The sequence below is a fragment of the Nycticebus coucang genome, chromosome 4, assembly GCF_027406575.1.
Source record: "Nycticebus coucang isolate mNycCou1 chromosome 4, mNycCou1.pri, whole genome shotgun sequence".
Classification (NCBI taxonomy): Eukaryota; Metazoa; Chordata; class Mammalia; order Primates; family Lorisidae; genus Nycticebus; species Nycticebus coucang.
Window position 1 is genome coordinate 111,365,437 of NC_069783.1, and position 19,907 is coordinate 111,385,343.

Sequence of the window (19,907 nt, forward strand, 5' to 3'; positions counted from 1 at the left end):
TTCAAGCCACTGTAAACTGGGCTTTGGTTATTTATAATTGACTTCTTCCAAATACACTTAGGACCCTTAGATATTAGGTCCCCTCCTCTATTTATGGATGAGGAAACTGAGGCCCAGAGAGAGGGACTGGTCATTGTCTGAGGTTGCCCAGTAAAGAATGACAGATGGAAAACCTCCCCTCCCTGCCTTGGTTTCTCACCCCCTTCTGCCCAGGGCCACTCTTCCCAGCTGTCTCTTCTGTGAGGCCTTCCTTTGCTTGATCTGTGCTCAGAGTTGAGGTTGAGGTGGGGAGGCTTCTGATATCCCTGGGGCCAGGATGAGTGCTTTGGAACCTGGGAACATGTGGTTGATGCCTGTGGTGGTAGCTGTGGGGCAGAGAACTACTGGATCAACTGGTTTGGTCACACCTCTGCCTCTAGAAGTGCCAATATGATGCAGAATGAGGGCCTGGAAACTGTGTTTTTGGGTCACCCTCTCACATTCTGGCCTCCCACCCCTGTAAGACTAGTAACCATGATAGTGGTTGGAGACCTGGGGGGCCACATATACTTCAGGTAGACATCCCGGGTTCGAATCCCATCTCTCCTACTTCTTGGTTCTGTGACTTTGAGTGTTTTCCTTAAAGCTCCCTGTGCTTCATATTTCTTGACTACAAAATGACAATCGTGATAGCATCTACGTGGTGAAGTTGGTATGGGGAGTATGAGTTCATTTTGTAGTGCCCTTAGGACAATGCCTGGCACCAAGGAAGTACTACCTGGTGCCATTATATTGTCATCATTGTAATTGTTGTTCATTCCTTCTCGTTATTGTTTATGTTTTGCATGACCTGACTTAATCCTCTCCGACCTGTATGAAGTAACTACTATTATTCTGTCCATCTTGCTCATCAAGAATCCAAGGCTCAGAGAGGGAAGGTCACCTGCCTGAGATTGCACAGCAAGTGAGCTTTGAGCCCAGGACTCAAAAGTGAAGGCTAAGCTGGCTCTTGGAGACTGTGGTGGAGGGGACCCAGGCAGGGAGGGCTCCTGGGATCCCTGATCTCTGGTGGAGAGCAGGCGTGGTTCTCTCCAGCAGCTGCTCATGGCCCAGGAGTTTGCCAGAGTCCTTAGCTTCTGCCGAGAGCTCCCTCTCCTGCATGGCTCATTCTGCTACTTCTGTCAGCTCTTTGCTCAGATGTTCTTTTCTCCATGAGGCCTGATTTGAGCCTCTACTTAATCTGAAAACCCTTCAACACCTGTTTTTCTCCTTCCTGGCTTCTGTTTTCTTCTTAAACCTTGTTCTTCCTGGACATGATTCATAGTTGACTTATTCGTTCTGTTCATAATAAATGGAGGGTCTTTGAGGGCAGGAAATGAAATCTCTTTTATTCCCAGCTCTATATCCAGCACCTAAAACAGTGCCCAACACATAGTACGTGCTCATTAAGTCTTCCTTGAACAAATGTTCAGATGGCAAGAGGGGAGGGGCGATGGAGGGTAAAAGAGACCCTCTGCTTTGGGGTGTGGGCCTGCTGGGATCCCTCAACCTCAGAAGCTGTTGGCCTGGTGAGCAGGAGGCCCCTCAGCCGCTTTTGGCAGGAGCAGCCAAGACTTGCCGCCCCTTAGGGGATCAGAGGGATTAAATTTTAATCCGCCTGCTTTCTCCGCTGGCTCCTGGAGGGGTGGAAGATGAGGGTCTGTCTCTAAACATCAAGCCTGCTGCAAAATGCAGCTTCCCTGCTGGGCAGGGCCCGCCTGGCTTGTTTCCAGTCTTGGACTCTGGCTCATTATCCACTCCGAGCACATCGGAGAGGTGCCTGCTGAGCAAGGCTTTTCCCACCTCCCAGGAGCTGCCTGCGTGGGTGGGGTCTGGGCAGGTGCATGTAGATGGTGGCAGCAGGAGCCCGCACAGGCGGGTAGGCCCGGGCAGAGGAGAGTAGAAGCACAATTCGGAAGCGGGACATCACGGAAGGCTCCTTGTAGGCAGTGGGTGGGTCACAAGGAGGGGATTCAGGTGAAGGTCACAGCATAGGCAAAGGCCCAAAGAGGGGACCAAGTTTCCTTTGATCTTTAAGCGGGGGAAGCCTGTCTCATGGTTTGGGAGGAGAGTCACACCTGGGGCACTGGGGGAGTATATATAAATAAGGTGCGGTGCACGATTCTGGCTCTGTAGGCATTCAGCACAGGGGACTCCGTGAAGACACAGCAGCCAAGGTAGGCTTCATTGAGGAGGCAGCCTTGAGCTAGGTCTGAAAAATGGGTACAACAGGGAGGTAAAGAGGCAGGATTCAAAGCAGCAGAGGCCTACGCTGCCAAGTGGTAAGGAAGTCAGAGCATTAGGTGGAAGTCCTTGTCTAGAATTTAGGTGTCTTAATAGTAAAGTGTTTAACGACGTGATGAGGACTGAGGTTGTTGTACCTGGTGTGACTAGACCAAGCAGAGAAGGATGAGCAGTGCTGTCAGCAGGCTGCACGGGCAGGAAGCATTTCCAGAGCACTTTGAGGGTCCTGGCATCCCTGATGCTTGCTTGCCAGGGCCCAGCTTCACATCCTCCGAGACATGATTTAGGACTTTCAGGGCAGTGGTTGAGGCCCATCCCATGGACCTGATGTCCTGTGCTAGCCTCCCCGCATCTCTGGCCATATTGCTGTCATAACCCCTGGAGTCCAGGGGTTATGGGGTCAGGTGGCACGTTGTGTGCATGGTAAATGCCACCTAACAAGTGTGTCATGGGAGGACTCAGTCTGCCTTCCTTCCTGGAGCTATTGTGTCACATCCCGGGAGAGCTCTGGCTAGACCCTAGGCATCGGGCTCCCTTTGCCTATGGGGACCCTGGGCCTCAGGGTGAGCTGCTGCCTTGTAACATCGCAGTGGTTGGCAGAGGATTGGAACCTGGGGGCCGCTGGGGTGGGCAGTGCTGCCTCTACCCTGCAGATTGCAACAGGAGGCCTGGCACTCAGGCAGAGAAGGGCCTGGAATGGGACTCCCAGGTGGGGAGAGGCCAGGAGCAGTCAATGTGAGGTTCAGGGTCCTCTGTGCTGGAGGAAGGTTTTTTGTGTGTGTGTGATGTGCATGCGTGTGTGTGGTGTGTGTGCATGTATGTATTTGTGTGTATGCTATGTTTGCATGTGTGTTGGGTACACGTGCATGTGTGGGCACACGTATGGTGCATGGTACCACATGGATACATGTGTGTGAATACTATTGTGTATGAGTTGACTTGTGTGGGGCGTGTGTGTGGTTATCTGCTCATTTATTCACACACGTGCGTGCACATGTGTGTTATGTGTATGGGCCTCTCCATGGCTGTGTAAGTGTGTGTAGGAGTCAGACATGGGGCCGTGGTTATGCGTGCATTTTATGCGTCTACAGATGTGTGAGTGTGAGTGTTCCTGTGGGCACTGTGTGCATGTGTGAATTCACTCCTGCGTGAGTCAGTACGTGGGAGGCGCATGTGCCGTTATTTGTGTGTCTGTGCGCCTGCTTGCACATGCATGTGTGCACATGGACACACATGTGAAGTGTGCGTGTGTATACAAATGGGGGTGTGGGGGGGCATGTGTGGTTGCATCACGTGTTTGCCTGAGTATGTGTGTGCATGTACTCCGGATTGCGTGGGACACGTGTGTCTCTGTGATTGGAACATTCATAAATCTTGGCATATGCATTTTGGTCACATGGGTCCCATGCTCATGTGCACCTGTCTGTGCAGGTGATTAAGGACTTTCGTGTCCTAGCACAGCTCCCAGGCTCTCTGGCATCAGGAGGCCTGGCCACAGGACCCCGGGGTCCCTGTGGGAGTATCAAGCCTTGATTGAGACCCTCACTCCAGTCTCCAGTTGCCTGGTGAGAACCCTCACAGCAGGTGGACACCCTGGTTGAGTAAAGTCCCCCTCCTTGGTGGCCGGAGTTCCCAGGCTCGGAGGGGTAAGCTTGGGCAGTGGGTTCTCTCCAGGCTCTGGCTGCCTTACCTGCAGGCTCAGACCCTCAGACTCTGGCCCACTTGGTCTCACCCCTGTGGTCAGAGCAGAGACCTCAGCTCCCTGAAAGCCCGGTGCATGAGGGCACTTGTAGGGGGTGGGTCCCAACCAGATCTTGAGACTAGCCTGCCCCTTTGTGCTGGATTGGGACTTGGGTCCCTTTGACCTCTGATCTCCCAGCTAGCCTGTGCTAGCCTGGCCCACATTCCTCCTCTGGGCTGGCGCAGCCTCCAAGTCATCCTGCTTACCCGCTGGGTAGGGTTGGTTCAGCTCTAACAGATGTGTCCTGCAAGCTGGTGCTCAGTGCTTAAAGGGGCAGCCAGTGTCAGGAGGAGTGGGGGGACGCGCAGGTATTAACCATGGAGATATGGGCCAGGTGGCAGGGTTCGCACAGCAGCTTCCCATGAGAAGGGCCTTTGCCTGGAACTTGTGGCTTGGCTGCCTCCTAGCCAAATGTCCTCCTGTGCCTGTTTTTCCACCTGTAAGTGGTGTAGTGATTGCACCTGGGGGCAGCGACTGCGAAACTTTGGGATCCTGGTTGTGGCTCAGAGAGCAGGGGGAGCCCACCTACCCTGCCCCCCCCCCCCCACTTTTGCTCTCTGGACAATGGCAGCTGAGTGGCTGGCACTGGCCTCTTCTGGGCCAGGTGGAGAGGCATTGGGCCAGCCTTCAGTGACACTGAGAGAGAGGACAGGGCTCTGGGAGGGAGCAGGGAGCCTGGGAGGGTATGGATCTCCTGGAGTGAGAATGCTCTACTCAAGGAGGAGCCTGAGCCGGGGAGCCAGCCCACTCCCATTTCTGGTCATATAGACTGTTACCAAGCTCTCACACCGTGTCCGGTGTTGTTCCTTCAGCCATGGATGTGGCAGAGAACAGAGCAGACACCTGCCTCCTCATGGAGTCAGTAAGATACACAGTAGGACATAGACCCCCACTCCCGATTAAGTGTGTGGTGAAGACAGCCAGGTGGGGAAAATAGTGGTCAAGGGCTGTGGGCTGCCTTCCTGGGGAATCAGGGAGAGCCTCTCTGGGGAAAGGAGGCTGGGTCATGAAACATGAATGAAGTGTGGGCAGGAGCATGGGAAGATGCAGGAACAGCTTTCTAAGCAGCGAACCAGGGAGTGCAAGGGTCCAGAGGCAGTCGTGGCTTTTGGTTTGTGCGAAACGGTGAGGGGACACTGGATATCGAGGGCTAGTGAGGGATGAGACTCCGTTGACTCCAAGGAGGAGCTTGGATTTGGTTCTCAGGGTGGTAAGCTGGCAGCTGAGGAGGGAAGCAGGAGTTTTTGGTGCAGGACTGCATTTGAGGCTACATCCACAGTCCCCTCTGTGCCCTTTCTAGAGGGATATTTCCCTGCTATTTAAACAGGGAAGTGACAGCATGCACGCCACTTTCTTCCTTATAGAGCATCCTTACAAAAGTCCTGAGAGTCCAGCATACTGCGTGAGCGTGGCCATTTTGCAGATGGGGAGACTGAGGCCAGGCAGGAGGAGCAGTTTGCTAAGGGTTGGGTTAGGGCAGACCTGCCTCACAGATGTTGGACAGATGGTATGAGAAAGGCCTGTCCATCTTTGGACAGGCAGGAACCCCCTCTGTCACCCCCCTCCCCAGGAAGCCAACAAGCAGGCGACTTCCCTCCCTGCTGTGAGCAGGACCAGAGAAGATGGAGGAGTGGGAACAAATCCGAAGGCAGGGGCTGGGTGTGGCAGGAGGCTGAGGGAAGGCCCCAGAGAGACCTGAGGAGGTGGAGCTCTGTGTGGCCTGGCAGGTTGGGAAAGCGCCCTCTTGGCTGTCTCCTTCAGGGGCCGTGTTCCTGGGACAGGGGATGGTTGAAGATGGAATCCCCCACCCACCTACCCAGCTCCCTTTTTGGCTGATTCATCAGTTTATTGACAGAAAACAGTATTTTAATCTCAAAACTTCCCTCCAAATTCTCAAGGCTGGACCCCACTGGCAGCTTTGGGTCCTTTTCCCAGGCCTGGGGATATGTCTGCTGATGCTTGTTCAGCCCTAGACCCCAGGAAGCTTCCCCAGCCTGCAGCTAGGGAGAACATGCCCCGTGGCCAGCCCCCACAGGAGAGTATTTGAAGGTGATCTTTTTGGCCAGGCCCGTGGTGTCTCCTTGACGCTGGCTGGGACACCTGCATGCTAAGGACAAAGGCCAGATCCAGCTGGAAGGGATGGCACTGTCTGAAAGGGATGCCTTAGGCCAAGCTGTCCACTAGTGCCTGTGCAGAGAGCCACTTGCCAGGGTGCAGCGGTCACCACCAGTCACCCAACTGCTCATTGGTGGAGGCTAGGATGTTGCCTGCCTCAGCCGAAGGCCACTTCATCCAGTTGCCCAGCAAGAGGCAGCTGTCACTAGCCACCCTATGTCTAGTGCAGGTGGAATCATGTACTCCATTTGACCTGGCCTGGGGATTCTCCCAACTTTAGTTCCCCAGGGCAGACACCATGCTGCCTTCAAGGGTGTGGTTAGGGCAGGAGTGGTCAGCTCCTTGTTCAGGTGGGCGGTTCTTGCCACCTCATAGTACACACTGGCAAGGATACGGGCTTCTTGAGACCCTCCACTGTGGGCTCTGGGACCAGAGCCCAGATCCGAGACCCCGTGGCTAGCTGTGTAACAAGGCAGTTTCTAGTAGCCAGGATGCTACATTTCAGCCCTTTCTGTGTGGCATCATCCTTTATCTAGGTGGGCAGTTGCTGTTGATCCCACAGAGTGTCATGATGCACACTAACTCCTATTCACCCCTCAACACCCAGCTCAAATATCCCTCCTATTAGCTTTCCAGGGGAGTGACTTGTGCCCTGCCTTGTGCCTGCCTTGTACGTCACATGTGCCTTTTTCTGCTTGAGCATACTGGCCTGCTGTTACTGCTGTTGGCCGACTGCCTAATTGACTGGGTTTATTGCAGGCAGAGGCTGGGTCTTACTCATTCTGTGTCTCTCCCTGGTGCTCAGTATGGAGTAGGTGCTCAGGGAATGTTTGGGCAGCTCTCCTGTGCCCCCTGGCCCTGTGCCCTGTCCTCCCTTTGGCCTGCCCCGGGTTTATCCCATCTTTAGTACCCCAGATCTGCAGTGATTCTTTGGGTAGTACCTGTCTCCTGTGTGGGAGATGCTGGTCCCAAACCCAGGGAGGTCCTCAGGCCCTGGCCCTTGTCTCTCTCCCTTCTTAGAGCCTGAAGGGCACAAGGAGTGCTTCTTCTCCATGTCAGCTTTCTGTGCCTTGGTTTCATCTTCATACTGTGGGGACACTTGCATCTGCTCACATCATGCTTATGTGTCATTTAAATTCTAATAACACGTGCCATGTTCCCTGTGCTTGGTTTATAGCAGGTGCTCAGTCGAATGCTAATCATTATAATAATCACTTGCCCCTGATTTTCTGGCCCCAGCCACACCTTGAGGCTGCTGGTCTCCGGGTTTTGGTTCTGCACAAAGGGGCCGAGAGCATGGCTCTCTGCTTGGGTGGGCTGGGCCCAGGTTCTAGGCAGAGGTATTCTAGGTGCCAGCTTGAGCCCACCTACAAGCCCACTCTCTTCCTTCAGGGGCTGGGAAGGGACAGTGAGCTTGGCCCTCGGTACCCCTCCTCTCAGTGGTGACGCCAGGAGCCTGATGCCCTTGGCCTTAAGAGGAGCTCTCAGAGAGGCTGCCTGGAATTCTTTGGCCAGCCACATTCCTCAGAGCTCTGGGTCACCCTTTCAGCACATCTGGATTTGGGGACGACTTCCACATGAGGATGATGACTACCCTGGCTGTCTTCCCAGTCCTTGCTAAGTGCTGATCTCCCCCAGTGTGGCTTAGTCACGGGAGGGACAGGCTCCACCACCTGTGTGTGTACAGTTCAGCATGGCCCTTGGGCTCCAACCTGCCTGGCTCTGCCCCCTGCCCTATGACACAAGCCCCTGCCCCTGGCCCTCTGTCACCCTGGCTGGCCTGGGCTGCCTTCCAGGCCTCCTCTGAGCAGGCCCTGGTGGTCCCAAGCAGGGGACTGGTAAGGCCTGGCTAACGCACAATGTCCCCCTTGACGGCTGAAGGCCCAGGGTGGGGGGCCTGGAGATCCAGACTATTGAATTAGGGGCCACTGGCCCCTTTCTGCCACATGTTCCTGTTTTCCTAATAAGTCCCTGGTTGTGAGTGGGGAGGAGGCGGGGAGGCCCCGGGGCAGCCCAGAAATAATCACATGATTGTGAAACACAAGAATCCTAGAAAGGGTATCTCCGAGCGCCTCCATCTCACCCTCCCTCCTCCTCCTCCCTCCTTCCCTTGCTGGCTGCACTAGCTCTGAGGTAATTGTAGACAACCCAACCAGCTTCCAGGGCGCAGGGTGGCATCTCAGGCCTGGCAGTGCTGGCGGGGCTGCTGAGGAGCTGTACCCTCCCCACTGTGCCCCAGGGGAGCTGGGCACCAGAGGAGCACTTGGTAAAATCGAAACTTGGCAGGCTTACCAGGGCCACTGCAGGGGTCTTGAGGTGCCAGGGTAGTGCTTTTTCCCAGGCTGAGTGGGGCTTGGAGGGGGACTCAGGCCCCCCACCCCCCTGGGCTGTGGATCAGTGTGCTGGGTTGGGCAGGTGCCCGCCATTCTGGGAGGCCTCTATTTATAATCTGTTCTGTGTTTTTTTGTTTTTTTTTTTAATTCCTCCTCTTCTCCGTCACGCTGCAGAAGAAGGCCGAAGCTGCACATCGCATTCTGGAAGGCCTGGGGCCCCAGGTGGAGTTGGTGAGCCAGGGCATAGCATTGGGAGCTCGGGGGTAGGGAGGGGAAGGCTGGGGAGGTGGGTAGGCTGACAGGTGGGTGGCAAATGGGAGGAGGAAGTCATCTTTTGCCAAGCACTGCCTGGCAGCTTTCACGGGAGGAGGCGGAAATGCACCCTTCGATGAGAGGAGGGCAGCTACTGGGTGGGTGGTGGGCCAGGTCCCGGGAGCCGGCAGTGGGCGCCTGTACGCTCCTACATACACCCTGAGTCTAGCCTTGTTCTAGCTGAGCACGGAGAGCCTGTTTTCTGCACCATATGGTCTGGGTTCAACTCCCAGATCTGCTGCTTGATGGCTGTGTGAACCTGAGCTGGTCTCTTAACCTTTCTGGGCTTCAGTTTGCTCATCTGTAAAGTGGGAGTAATAATGGCACCTATCCCCAGGGGTGATAGTGAGGAGTCACTAGGGTAATTTGAGTACAGCCTCAGGTGCCGTGCCTGCTTTGTTGGAGAGTAAGTGCCGAGTGCTGGCTGATACTAGTGTTATTAGCGTCATGGCTACTGCCAGTGTCATTTTGCTGATGTTGTGTTAGCAGCTGAGCTGGAAAGCAGACCCCAGGCCTCTTGGAGGCCCTGGGCTGGGGGTGGAGCTCTGGCCCGAGTCCCAGCCCTGTCCAGTGTCCATTGGTGTCCTGCTGAACTGGTGGGCATGGTGCCTTGCATGGCTGTGGTGGGCAACATGTGGGGTACTGCTAGCACGTTCACATGCCCTGTGGGTCTGGGGTGTGTGTGAGGGTACTTGTGGGGCGCAGATAAAGCCTAATGCCATCAGAGCCTAACTGTAAACTCAGCTCCAGCATGCATTTGCAGGGGGTCCCTGGGAAGGGGCTCACCCCCCAGACCACAGCTTCTCTTCGTGAAATGGGGAAGACATGGGGCCTCCTTCAAGGACCTTCATAGGGTTAAGTGAGGTGATGCCGGGCGAAGACTCATTTAGCGTGGCACCTGGCCCCCAGGCTGTAAGCAGTAGGAGAGTTCAGCTGCTCCCCAGAGTTTCTGCAGATTGCTCTGTTTCACGCAGTGAGTGTGGTCCCCAGAGCCTGGGGTGTGTCCTTGTGGGCCCCTCAGGGATAGTGAGCGACTGGCCCCCTAGGCCCTCCCGGGAGGCAGAGACAGTGGGGAGCCGGCAGAGGCCCTGGTCCAGCTTCTCTTGGCCCTGCCGGGCTCTGCCCCATTCAAGGCAGGTCCTGAGCTCTGGACTGGGCTCCTACTGTTCCCATGGGGCATGAATTCTGGGAAGCTCCTGGCAGCAGTGGTGGTGGCTACTGCTTTTTTTGTTTTTTGAGTGGCTTTATTGAGATATAATTCACAGGCCATGTCATCTACCCATTTAAAGCTTACCATTCAGTGATTTTTAGCCTCTTCATAGATGTGTGCAATCATCACTGCAGTCAATTTTAGAACATCTCGTTGTGTTAAAAGGAAACGCTTCTGTCTCTGTGGACTTGCCTATTCTGGACATTTCCTACAAATGGAATCACGTGCCACATGGCCTTTTGTGTGTGGCTCCTTTGACGTGGCATCTTGTTTTTGAGGTCCGTCTGCAGCAGTGCCTGACAGAGCTGCGTTCCTTTTGATGGCTGAGTAGTACTCCGCTGCTAGATGTGCAGTGTTTCCTTCCTTTACCTGGTGGTGGATATTATATTGTCCGCATTTGTTTGACTGTTGAGAACAGCACCGCTGTTAACATTAGTGTGAGGTTTCCATATGAATGTACGTTTTCGTTCCTCATGGGTATATACCTGGACCTTATGTCAACTCTGTGTTTAACCGCTCAAGGAACTACCCAGCTATTTTCCAAAGTGGCTGTTCTGTTTTATATTCCCACCAATAAGCTGCTTCTTACCTCAGTTTCCCCATCTTGTTGACTGTGGATGGCAGGATTGGATATGAGGCTCAGTCATTTCCAGATTTGGAGGCTCTCCTTCTCGCTAGAGGGCCACTGTATCCTGGGGCCTGAGGCTACAGGAGAGGAAGCAGGGACAGAGTCAAGAGCCAGTCATTCGGCGGGGTGGGGGATGGGGGATGTCTGCTGTTCTCAGAAGCTTTGGAACCAGGAGTATCAGAGTGATGCTTTTCTGGTTCTTTGGGACAAAGGGGGTTGTCTCCTGCTTGGGGATCTCAACAGCTGGTGGCACAGGAGGCCAAGGTCTGTGGAGTGCTCTAGATGTCAGTAGGCCTGGTGGCCTTCAGTGGGGATCCTGCTGCATGTTAGGGGACATGGAGGTGCCGCCGTCCCATTTTCTTTTAATTTTTTTTTTTTTTTTAAATTGAGACAGAGTCTTACTTTGTTACCCTCAGTAGAGTACTGTGGCATCATAGCTCACAGCAACCTCAAACTCTTGGGCTCAAGTGATTCTCTTGCCTCAGCCTTCCTAGTAGCTGGGACTACAGGCACCCACCACAATGCCTGGCTATTTTTTTGTTTGTTTGTTTAGCAGGCCCGGGTCTGGTTCAAACCCACTAGTCCCAGAGCATGGCTGGGCACTCCCTGGTTGGCCCCCTAATCACTGAGCTACAGGTGCCCTGGGCCATCCCATTTTCTCATGTGGGCCAGCAAAGGTGGTGCCTTGCCTAGGGTCACACAATAAGGGATCAGTAGGGAAGTTTTGCTGAGCCCATGGGGGCGTGGCCAGCCTGTTCTGTACAGGTCTGCCCTCTGTTCTGGTCTCCACAGGGCCCGAGTGGCCAGAGGCATCCTCCACATGAGGCAACTGACCCGGGGGTGTGGGTCACTGGGCCATACTGTGCAGAGTCCAACTCCCTTGCGTCTCTCCCACCTGTAGCCAACGACTGAGTTGTTCCCCTAGGGAGTGCCCAGCCAAGGAAGCTGCTTCTCTGGGAATGTTTTGATGACCCTGCCCTTGGGCGGAAGGAATCTCTGTGGCCATTGCCCAGGGCCGGTCTCTCTGTGATCTCCCTGGGAGGGAGGTCTGTGTTCAGGGAAGAATTCACTTTAGAAAGGAAGAAAATAGCACAGAGGATGCTGAGCAGGACTTTGGGCTTGCGAGACTCTATGGCATGGCTCTTCCACCCCGCAGGGTCCTGGCCCTGGCACACTCTGGGGACCAGGCCTGGCCAGAACAAGAGTTGGGGGGGGGAGGGCGTGCGCAGTAGCCCAACCTCTCTGCTGCTTGAGTCATTTGCTTCCTTCCTGTTCAGAAGTGTTATTTTAAGAAACTGGTGTCACCAGCCGGTTGCGGGCCCAAGGCTGACACTCATTTGTTACCAGCTTGGTCTGCCTAGGGTGTCCGGCTCTTCTTGGTCACCTGCTAGGGGCCTGAAGCCCGGGCAGGGGGGAGGGGGTCCTTCCCCCAGACCCTCCTGTTCCTTCTTAGTCACAGTTATACGTTGTTTCTGCCCAGGACGCTGCATCTGGCATATCTTCTGTGCTCTTTCTGCATTGCCTCCCAATGCACCCCCGGTTTTAAAGGAGGAAGCAGGTTTCAAGAGGGCCAGAGATGGCCCAGGGCTCCTGGGGGCCATTTCTTAGACTCCAAGTGGCTGTGGGAGGGAGTGTCCCCTCCTAGATGTCTCATCTCCCTAGAGGGAAGGTAAAACCTGTGAGCTAGTAAGTGGTGGGAAGGCCAGATCCTACCTGGGTGGGAAGGTTGCCTTGTGGCCCCTACACTGGGGCAGAGCAGGCCTTGGCAGAGCAGCTGCCTGGCTTTTGTGCAGCCCCCTCTGCAGAGGGGAGGGGAGGTGTGAAGGGGAGCCCTTCAGGTCTATCTCTGCTGAGCAGTGCACCTGCCAGGGTGCATTCCCTCCCCCCCCCACCTCCTGTGCCCTCCAAGATGGCACAAGCTTGTTGCCGTGGTAATAGGCAGCATCCCCATCTTGCCTCCCTTTGGCTCCAGGGTGTCCATTTGCCTCTAGGAGGGGCTGGTGAGACTTCTTAGGGGAAGGCCTTGTGCCTAACTACCCAGGATCGGGAGTCCTCCCAGGCCCTTTCCTTAAGAGCCTCTCACCAAAGTCCTCCTTGAGCGACAGGTTGTTCTGTGTGCAGGGCAGGAGACCATAGAAGGGGAGTGATTGGCCTGGGCAGGCTCGGTGGGTTGGGGGCTGGCTGGGCCCTGCTGTCCTCCTAGAGTTACCGCCTGATTTTCCAGCCTATTGTGCACTGCAGAAGCAGTGTCCCCTCTGTCCCCACTCCCACCCATGGGCTGTGTGTTGTAGTCGTTCAGGCTCTTCCTGGCCTCCTTGGGCCATTTACCATCTTTAAAACCAAAGCAAGGCAAACAAATTCCCAAGTCTGAAATTTTCTGGGCTATCTGAATTTTCTGAGGTAGGTCCCCTTTGCCCTATGCCCATTTTCCAGATGCGAGAATTGAGGCACCAGTGTTGAAGGCTCACAGCTAGTAAGGGAAGAACCAGCATTTAAATCGGGGTCTATTTCCAGAACCTGAACCTTTAGCGATGCCCACTTATACCTGGCCTTTATTTTGTCAGCATATGAGGAACGTAAAAGACCAAACACAGAGTTGCCCAGGGTTATGGCACAACTTTATATGGCATATAATGGCATCTTTATATGGCCCCTTGCCATTCCTGAGATGACAGTTTGCAGCCTTCTGCAGGATTGGCTTACCCCTCCTCTCCATTGGGAAGTTCTGGAGTGAGTCTGACTGCAGAAGGTCTTGTTTCTCTGTCCACTTTACCCTCCTGTTCAAACCCCTGTGGTAGGGGTAGGGAAACTCCCCCTGTTTCAGGCCTGGGATGGCAGCCTGACCTGGCACGGGGAGAGATGGACCATGCCAGCTACAGGGTGACATCCTTGTCCCGGGAGAATAGCTGAGCTTGGAGCCTGGAATTTCCAAGCTTAGTGATGAATTACCATGGAGAGGACCTGGGGGCTGTGGGAGAAAATTGTGCCACCCCACCCACCGCCCAGGGATGCAAAGGCCCCTCCCTGGGTGTGGGGCTATGGAGTCTGTAGTCTTGCTGCCAGGCGGCTCCCCTCTGCAGCAGTCATGGGTTCATCAGGTGTGTTCAGCTCCATTCCCAGGGAGGACCCCCTGTGTCCCTTTCCCTCCCTGAGGCTGCAGGACTCTGTTGGCTTTGTCCTCACCTGTTCTGCCTGACCTCTCATACACTGTACCTTGTCACCCCTGGCTGCCCCAGGAGGCCCTGCTACATGCGTGGGTGTGTGAGAGAGGGAGAGAGAGAGAGAGAGAGAGAGAGACACACACACACACACACACACACACACACACACAGATACAGGCAGAGAGAGGGGCAGACCCCTCCCTCCAGGGCTGGAGTTGAGAGATGGGGCTTTTGCCCAAACTCATCTCTTATAACTGAGGACAAATGTCTTAAATTCTTTTTTTTTTTTTTTTTTTTGTAGAGACAGAGTTTCCCTTTATGGCCCTCGGTAGAGTGCCGTGGCATCACACAGCTCACAGCAACCTCCAACTCCTGGGTGTAGGCGATTCTCCTGCTTTAGCCTCCCGAGTAGCTGGGACTACAGGCACCCACCACAACGCCCGGCTATTTTTTTTGTTGCAGTTTGGCCAGGGCTGGGTTTGAACCCGCCACCCTCGATATATGGGGCCAGTGCCCTGCTCACTGAGCCACAGGCGGTGCCCCAAATGTCTTAAATTCTTAAGGACTCAGGTTTCCCATCTGTAAAATAGGGGTTAGAAGTGTATCAGCTAGCTACTGCTGCCTAACAAAGCAGCCCTGCTTTTAGTGGCTTGAAACGGTGACCATTACTGTTTCTCCCCTGCACATTTCTGCTGAAGTAGCTGCAGCTCACTCACTTCCAAGGTTGTGCAGGGCTCTCTCCTTCTGTTGTGCCCAATGAGAGTGGAGTTATAGAGAAAACACCAGCACACTGAGTTCAAATTAGGTATAGGGTCCTTTATTGACTAGGCAACCAAGAAGGGTTCACACCTCAAATTTTTTGGTGAAGCATGACAGAGGAAGGGTTTTTTTATATCTTTCTTTCAGTTGGGGAGGCAGGGTGCAGTATGGGGTCAGTCTGGGCTTTCAGTCCTGCCTGCATTGGGCCAGGCTGAGCTTATTCTCTGACAGAAGAGGAAGCAGAAATGCAGACTCACGTTTTCAAGCCTTCGCTTTCTCCCCCCCACCCCCTTCCCCACTTTCATTAAGTTTGTAACTGTCCCATTGGCCACAGCAAGGACACAGGTGGTATGAGGAGGTATGAACAATGGGTGTTATTAGCACAGTCACTGCACCCTGATGGCAACGATGACACGGAGGCTTCGTCCGCATTTGTATGTGCCGGGTACTGGGCTTAGCTTTGCGTGTACCACCGTGTGACCTTCAGAGCCACCATGCGAGCTCAGGCCTATTTTACAGTGCCAGGAACACTGAGGCACGAGTGGATTAAGCAGCTTATCCAGGACCACATTTGGAAAGTGTCAGACCAGGATTTTGAACCCTTGGTTCCTAACCTTCCGGCAGCCAGCTGGTCCCGACCTGTCACATGTGCTTATGCACCTTGCTGCCTTTCCTTGTGCAGGCTTCGTCCTTCATCCTTGCTGATGCACATGGGCCGGGCCATTCGTGTTTCCTTGCTGTGCCATATTCAGGGTGCAAACAGTCCTCATGTCCTTATTCATTCTTCTGAAGGGAGACGGCATTCTGCTTGCTTCTCGTTTGTGGTGTGGTGAGCAGTGCCGTGTGGACATTCTAGCGTCCACCCTCTGTGCAGCACCATGCCACACGCTTCCAGGGCGTCTGCAGGAGAGGATGGGGGGTTGGGCATTCTCTGGTGAGTGCATCCCATCTACTGTGCTCCCATCGGCTGCGTGCAAATCATCCTCACACTACACCCTTAGCATTATTTGACGTTTTTGACTTTTACTAGTCAGTGGGGATAAAGTGACATCTTGGAGTCGGTGGTTTGAGACATGGGTTTCTGTGTTGTCTAGAGAAGCTAAGCAGCTTCCCACGCTCAGTGGCCGTGGCCGACCTCAGCTCCCGGAGACGTGTGTGTGGGCTTGTCTCTGGGGTACTCTAGGCCATCACTGCCAAATGCCCAGCAGAGTGGCCACAATAGCCTTGGGGGAGGGGGGTGGTCACAGTACTCAGAACTGTGCCCAGCGTAACCGGTCACAGCCTGTTCCTGGCCATGGCAGAATGCTGGGTCCCTCTGTTCCATTTCACGCCTGCCGGCGGCTGATCACTCACCCCAGCAGGGGGCTCCTCAGTGCCAGGGCCTCAAGCCTGAGGCCAAGGTTGCCCAGGGGTGGGGCTCTGGCCACTGGGCTCTGCAGTGGGCAGTGACCAGCCCGCTGGGCCAGATGCCCACACCCCAGGCCTGGTTTTGACCCGCTTCTCTCTCTCCCTTTGCAGCCATTGTATAACCAGCCTTCTGACACCCGGCAGTATCATGAGAACATCAAAATGTGAGTATTTGGCAGTGCCATTCCAACGCAGAGGAGTGCAAGGATAGACGCTTAGTGGCCTGGCCTGGGATGTGGACTCTCAATTCCTATCAGGGCCGCTAGCCAGGGTTAGGTGCTGGAGGAGGGGATAGAATGGGCCAGGGTTTGGGGAAATTTCTGGCTTGGTAGGGCCTAGGATAAGGTCAGAGCAGGCCTGGGGTGGGGGTGGAGAGCAGAGGGAGTGGCCCCCAAAACTTCAGGGAACAGGCCTTGGCTTGGGGAGGGCGAGTGAAGGAGCTGCCATGCACAGGGCCCGAGACTCAGGTGGATGATGTCAGGGGCTGCAGATTTGTGTCCTGTTTCAGCAGAAGGGCACTGCCACTGGGCAGAGGGTGGCTAGCTCAAGATGCGGGGAGTGGCCCAGGGCAAAGAAGTGCCTGTGTTATGGGCTCGTATATAAGCGTATTTGGGAGTGTCCCAGGCTCTGCACAGAGAGGTCCCTCTGGGGCACAGCCCAGCATGGGTCAGCTTGATGAACTCATTCAGGTCCAGAGGCTTTGGAGGTGACCAATACCATGCACCCCAGTGATGAGGTCTTTTTCCAGATGGATGCTGGGAGGGGGAAGAGTGTTAGCTAAGCACCCACGTGCATTTGGGTATGGCAAGTGGTACAGGGCAGTGCCTATATCTTTAAGCTGGGTGTAAGGCATTGGAGGTGTGGCTGATGAAAGGGGGTTGGCTTTTTCCTGGGCTATATAATGGAAACAGAGCCTTCTGGGCTGAGGTGGAGATACTACTTCTTGTTGTTATCCAGGAACTCAAAAAATAAAAGGGGCTAGACTGTAATTGTGGTGGGAGTGTCAGGGTGGAGGAGAGACTCCCTGGGAGCACCTCAAAGTCTTTGAATGTTCAAGGTTCATTTTTGTGAGAGGGGCAGGAGTTAGGTGGAGGTGCCTGATGGGCTCAGTGGGTAGTCTAGCCTGGTCTGATTATCCAAGTTTTCCTGGGATAGAAGTGAAGAGTGTATGTGTGGTGGTGAGCTCTTCATTCCCAGAGGCATGGAAACCTCCTGGTGGCTTTCAGGCATCCACTGGTGCTGGACTGGTTAGCAGGGAGGTCTCTTTTTCTGTAGTATTTGGAGTTGCATGACTGGTGCAAGCTTGGGTAAGCAACTCAGCTACCCTCTTGCAGTACCCTGTGACTTCTGGAGCAACCTAGGGAACCTTTTCCTTGCCTGTTTGGTTTCAGGAACACCTTCCAGAGATGGCTTACCAGCAGAGCTGGTACAGAGTCCTTTTCAGCCTGTGCCCTGCATGTGTCCTGCACCAGGGGCCCTAGTGTGGTACAGGGATGCCTGTGTCAGAATCTGCTTGTGCTTCTCTTTGACCTGGTGTGCTGGAGTGAAATCCCATTGATTCCACAGTTTACTTTTCTATCAGGCTGCCCTAGTCTCTTGTGCAGCTTCCTGGGACCCACCTCACTCTGGGGACTCTGTTGGTGGTAGTAGCTACAGGTGAAGATGGGTCAGGGGATGGGGGACACTTTTAAGGCCTCTTCACAGCTGGTTTAGGGAAAGAGGGTAGGATATTCTCCACTGAGTTAGGGACCCTTGGAGCACTCACTCATTCATCCAGCTTCTTGGTTCATTTGTTCAGTCACTGCACATTTATTGAGCACTTACTATCTGCCAGGCTGTGTTCTAGGCCTTAGACACTGAGCCCTGGACAAAACAAAGACCCATATCCTCATCAGGCTTTGTCTAGCAGTAAAGACAAAGTTAGGTAAATGAGAAAGGTAAATGAGTTAGGTAAATAAGAAAATATGAGCTAATACAAAGTACTATGGTCACATAACTGTCTTAAGCGCTTTATGCCTTGATACTCCTAGTGTGTTTTTCCTTTCTGACACATTTTTTGGTCGCAATATTATTATACTGGAAAATTTACATAGATTTTATCACTTAAAGTGATATTTTAAGCTGAATAATGTGGATGATTTCAAGCAATAAAAGCGGCCATAAAATCCGAAGAGAAAAAAAATAAGTTATCCATACAGATAACATCAGCAAACAAGGTATTGCTACATCTTTGTTTAAGTAGAATAAAACTGTAAGAGTGTTGAAATCAGTGCCCTATTTGACATGCATAATCTTCATTGGAGAAAGGCCCTGGTCTTCCAGAGTGCACTTTGACTACTTAGGTAACCACCTCACTGAATTTGTTCCAAATCTAAATCACAAATGACCATGTTTACATTTGAAATAGAGAGGATAATTAAGATTTCTTATACAGTAAGTGGCCAATTTTATGATATAATACTATATATTATATAGTATTTACTGTAAGTAAATTATTTGAACAGATTTGTCCTTAGAATTTTAGGGTTTTTTTTTTTTTCATGTTTTTCCTCTAAAATCATCATCATTCTATTTTTTAAATTTTTTAATATGATCATCATTAAATCAATGTAGTCATTTACTTTAAGAAAATTTTATGATTGTAGTAAATGAGTGATGAAGAGAAAGAAAATGAGGGGATGACTTTAGCTAGAGAGGTCAGGACAGGATGTCACAGTTGAGGGGATGCTTGGAGGCTAATGGGTAGCCAGCGGCATGGACCTCTGGGGCAGGAGTATCCCAGGCAGGTGGATCGGGCCATTCAAAGACCCCAGGGCAGCAGTGAGCCTCAGGGATCACTGAGAAGGCCAGCCTGGTCTGTGGGGGGCTATGCAGCAGGGAGGGGAGCAGAATCCAGATCACCCAGGGCTGGTAAAGAGTTTGGATTTTGTTGTCTGTGCCAAGGGAAGTCAGCCGTGAGGTTTATTCCGGGAAGTGAGGTAGTCGGATATTGGTTTTAAAAGTTCATTCTGGTAGCTGCAGGGAGAAAGGACTGGGTGGGAGTGGGAAGACCCCTACAGGAGGGGCAGGGACAGGGAGGGCCAGTGGATGCCAAGGTCAGGGCCTGGCAGCTGTGAGATGGTGAAGCTGCTTCCCAAGGTGGGAGTGGTTGGCCCAGGGCCAGGTCAGGGGTGGCCGCACATGGCTCTGAGCACTGGACCCTGGGAAAAATGCATACTTCTTCATACTTGGTGGAGACCCCGCTCATGCTGCTTGAGCATGATGGAGGTTTAGAGGGGAATCTCGTCTTTTTTTCTTTCTAAGCAGCATTATTGAGATATAACTCACACACCATTCAATTCACCCATTTAAAGTGTGCAGCTGGGTGGTGTTTCACATGTTCACAGAGTTATGTGGCATTACCATAGTCAACTTTAGAGCGTGTGATCATCCCAGACAAGCCCTGCAGGCGCCAGCTGTCACCCCACCCTAAGCAGTTACCTTATTCCTTTTTGTCTTTGTGTGTTGCCTTGCTATGGACATTCCATGTCAATTGGTGCCAGGCTTGTCTAGCAACTGATGGTCTTGGGTGGGGGTAGTTGAGCCTCCCAGGAAGCTCTAAAGGCCTTTCATTCTGAGTAGGGGTCAGAGGAGTGCCCAGGCCCCAGTGGTGACTGCTGGGACCTCTCTGAACTAGGGCCCTGGGGACCTGCTACCAGATAGGGGAATGAGAAGGATTCAGAATGTTAAGCCCAAAGAGAGGGAAGAGGGGTGTTATTAGGGAAAGTTTGGGAATTCTCTGGAAGGTGGAAATAAGACTCAAGGGGTCACTTCACAGAGTGGAGTCTGGATAAAGCAGAACTGAGCAGTGTTGTGGTATCTATCAAGGGAGGTAGTAAGTGCCCCATTGCTGGGAGGTATGCAAGCTGAGGGTGGGTAATACTCAGGGAGCTGCACTGTACCTTGCATTTGTGACTCTGCACGTGTCAGACTTTAGAAA

General features: G+C 53.3%; 1 protein-coding gene across 30 annotated transcripts in view; it reads left to right on the forward strand.

Moving 5' to 3' along the window:
- Positions 1–19,907, forward strand: part of NCOR2 (nuclear receptor corepressor 2) — a 207,399-nt gene that overhangs the window by 85,036 nt on the left and 102,456 nt on the right. For all 30 annotated transcript variants that reach the window (XM_053590060.1, XM_053590081.1, XM_053590083.1 and 27 more), the window contains 2 exons: positions 8,626–8,682; positions 16,040–16,092. In XM_053590060.1, the coding sequence (XP_053446035.1) occupies positions 8,626–8,682; positions 16,040–16,092 (110 nt within the window). The remainder of the gene's footprint in view (positions 1–8,625; positions 8,683–16,039; positions 16,093–19,907) is intronic.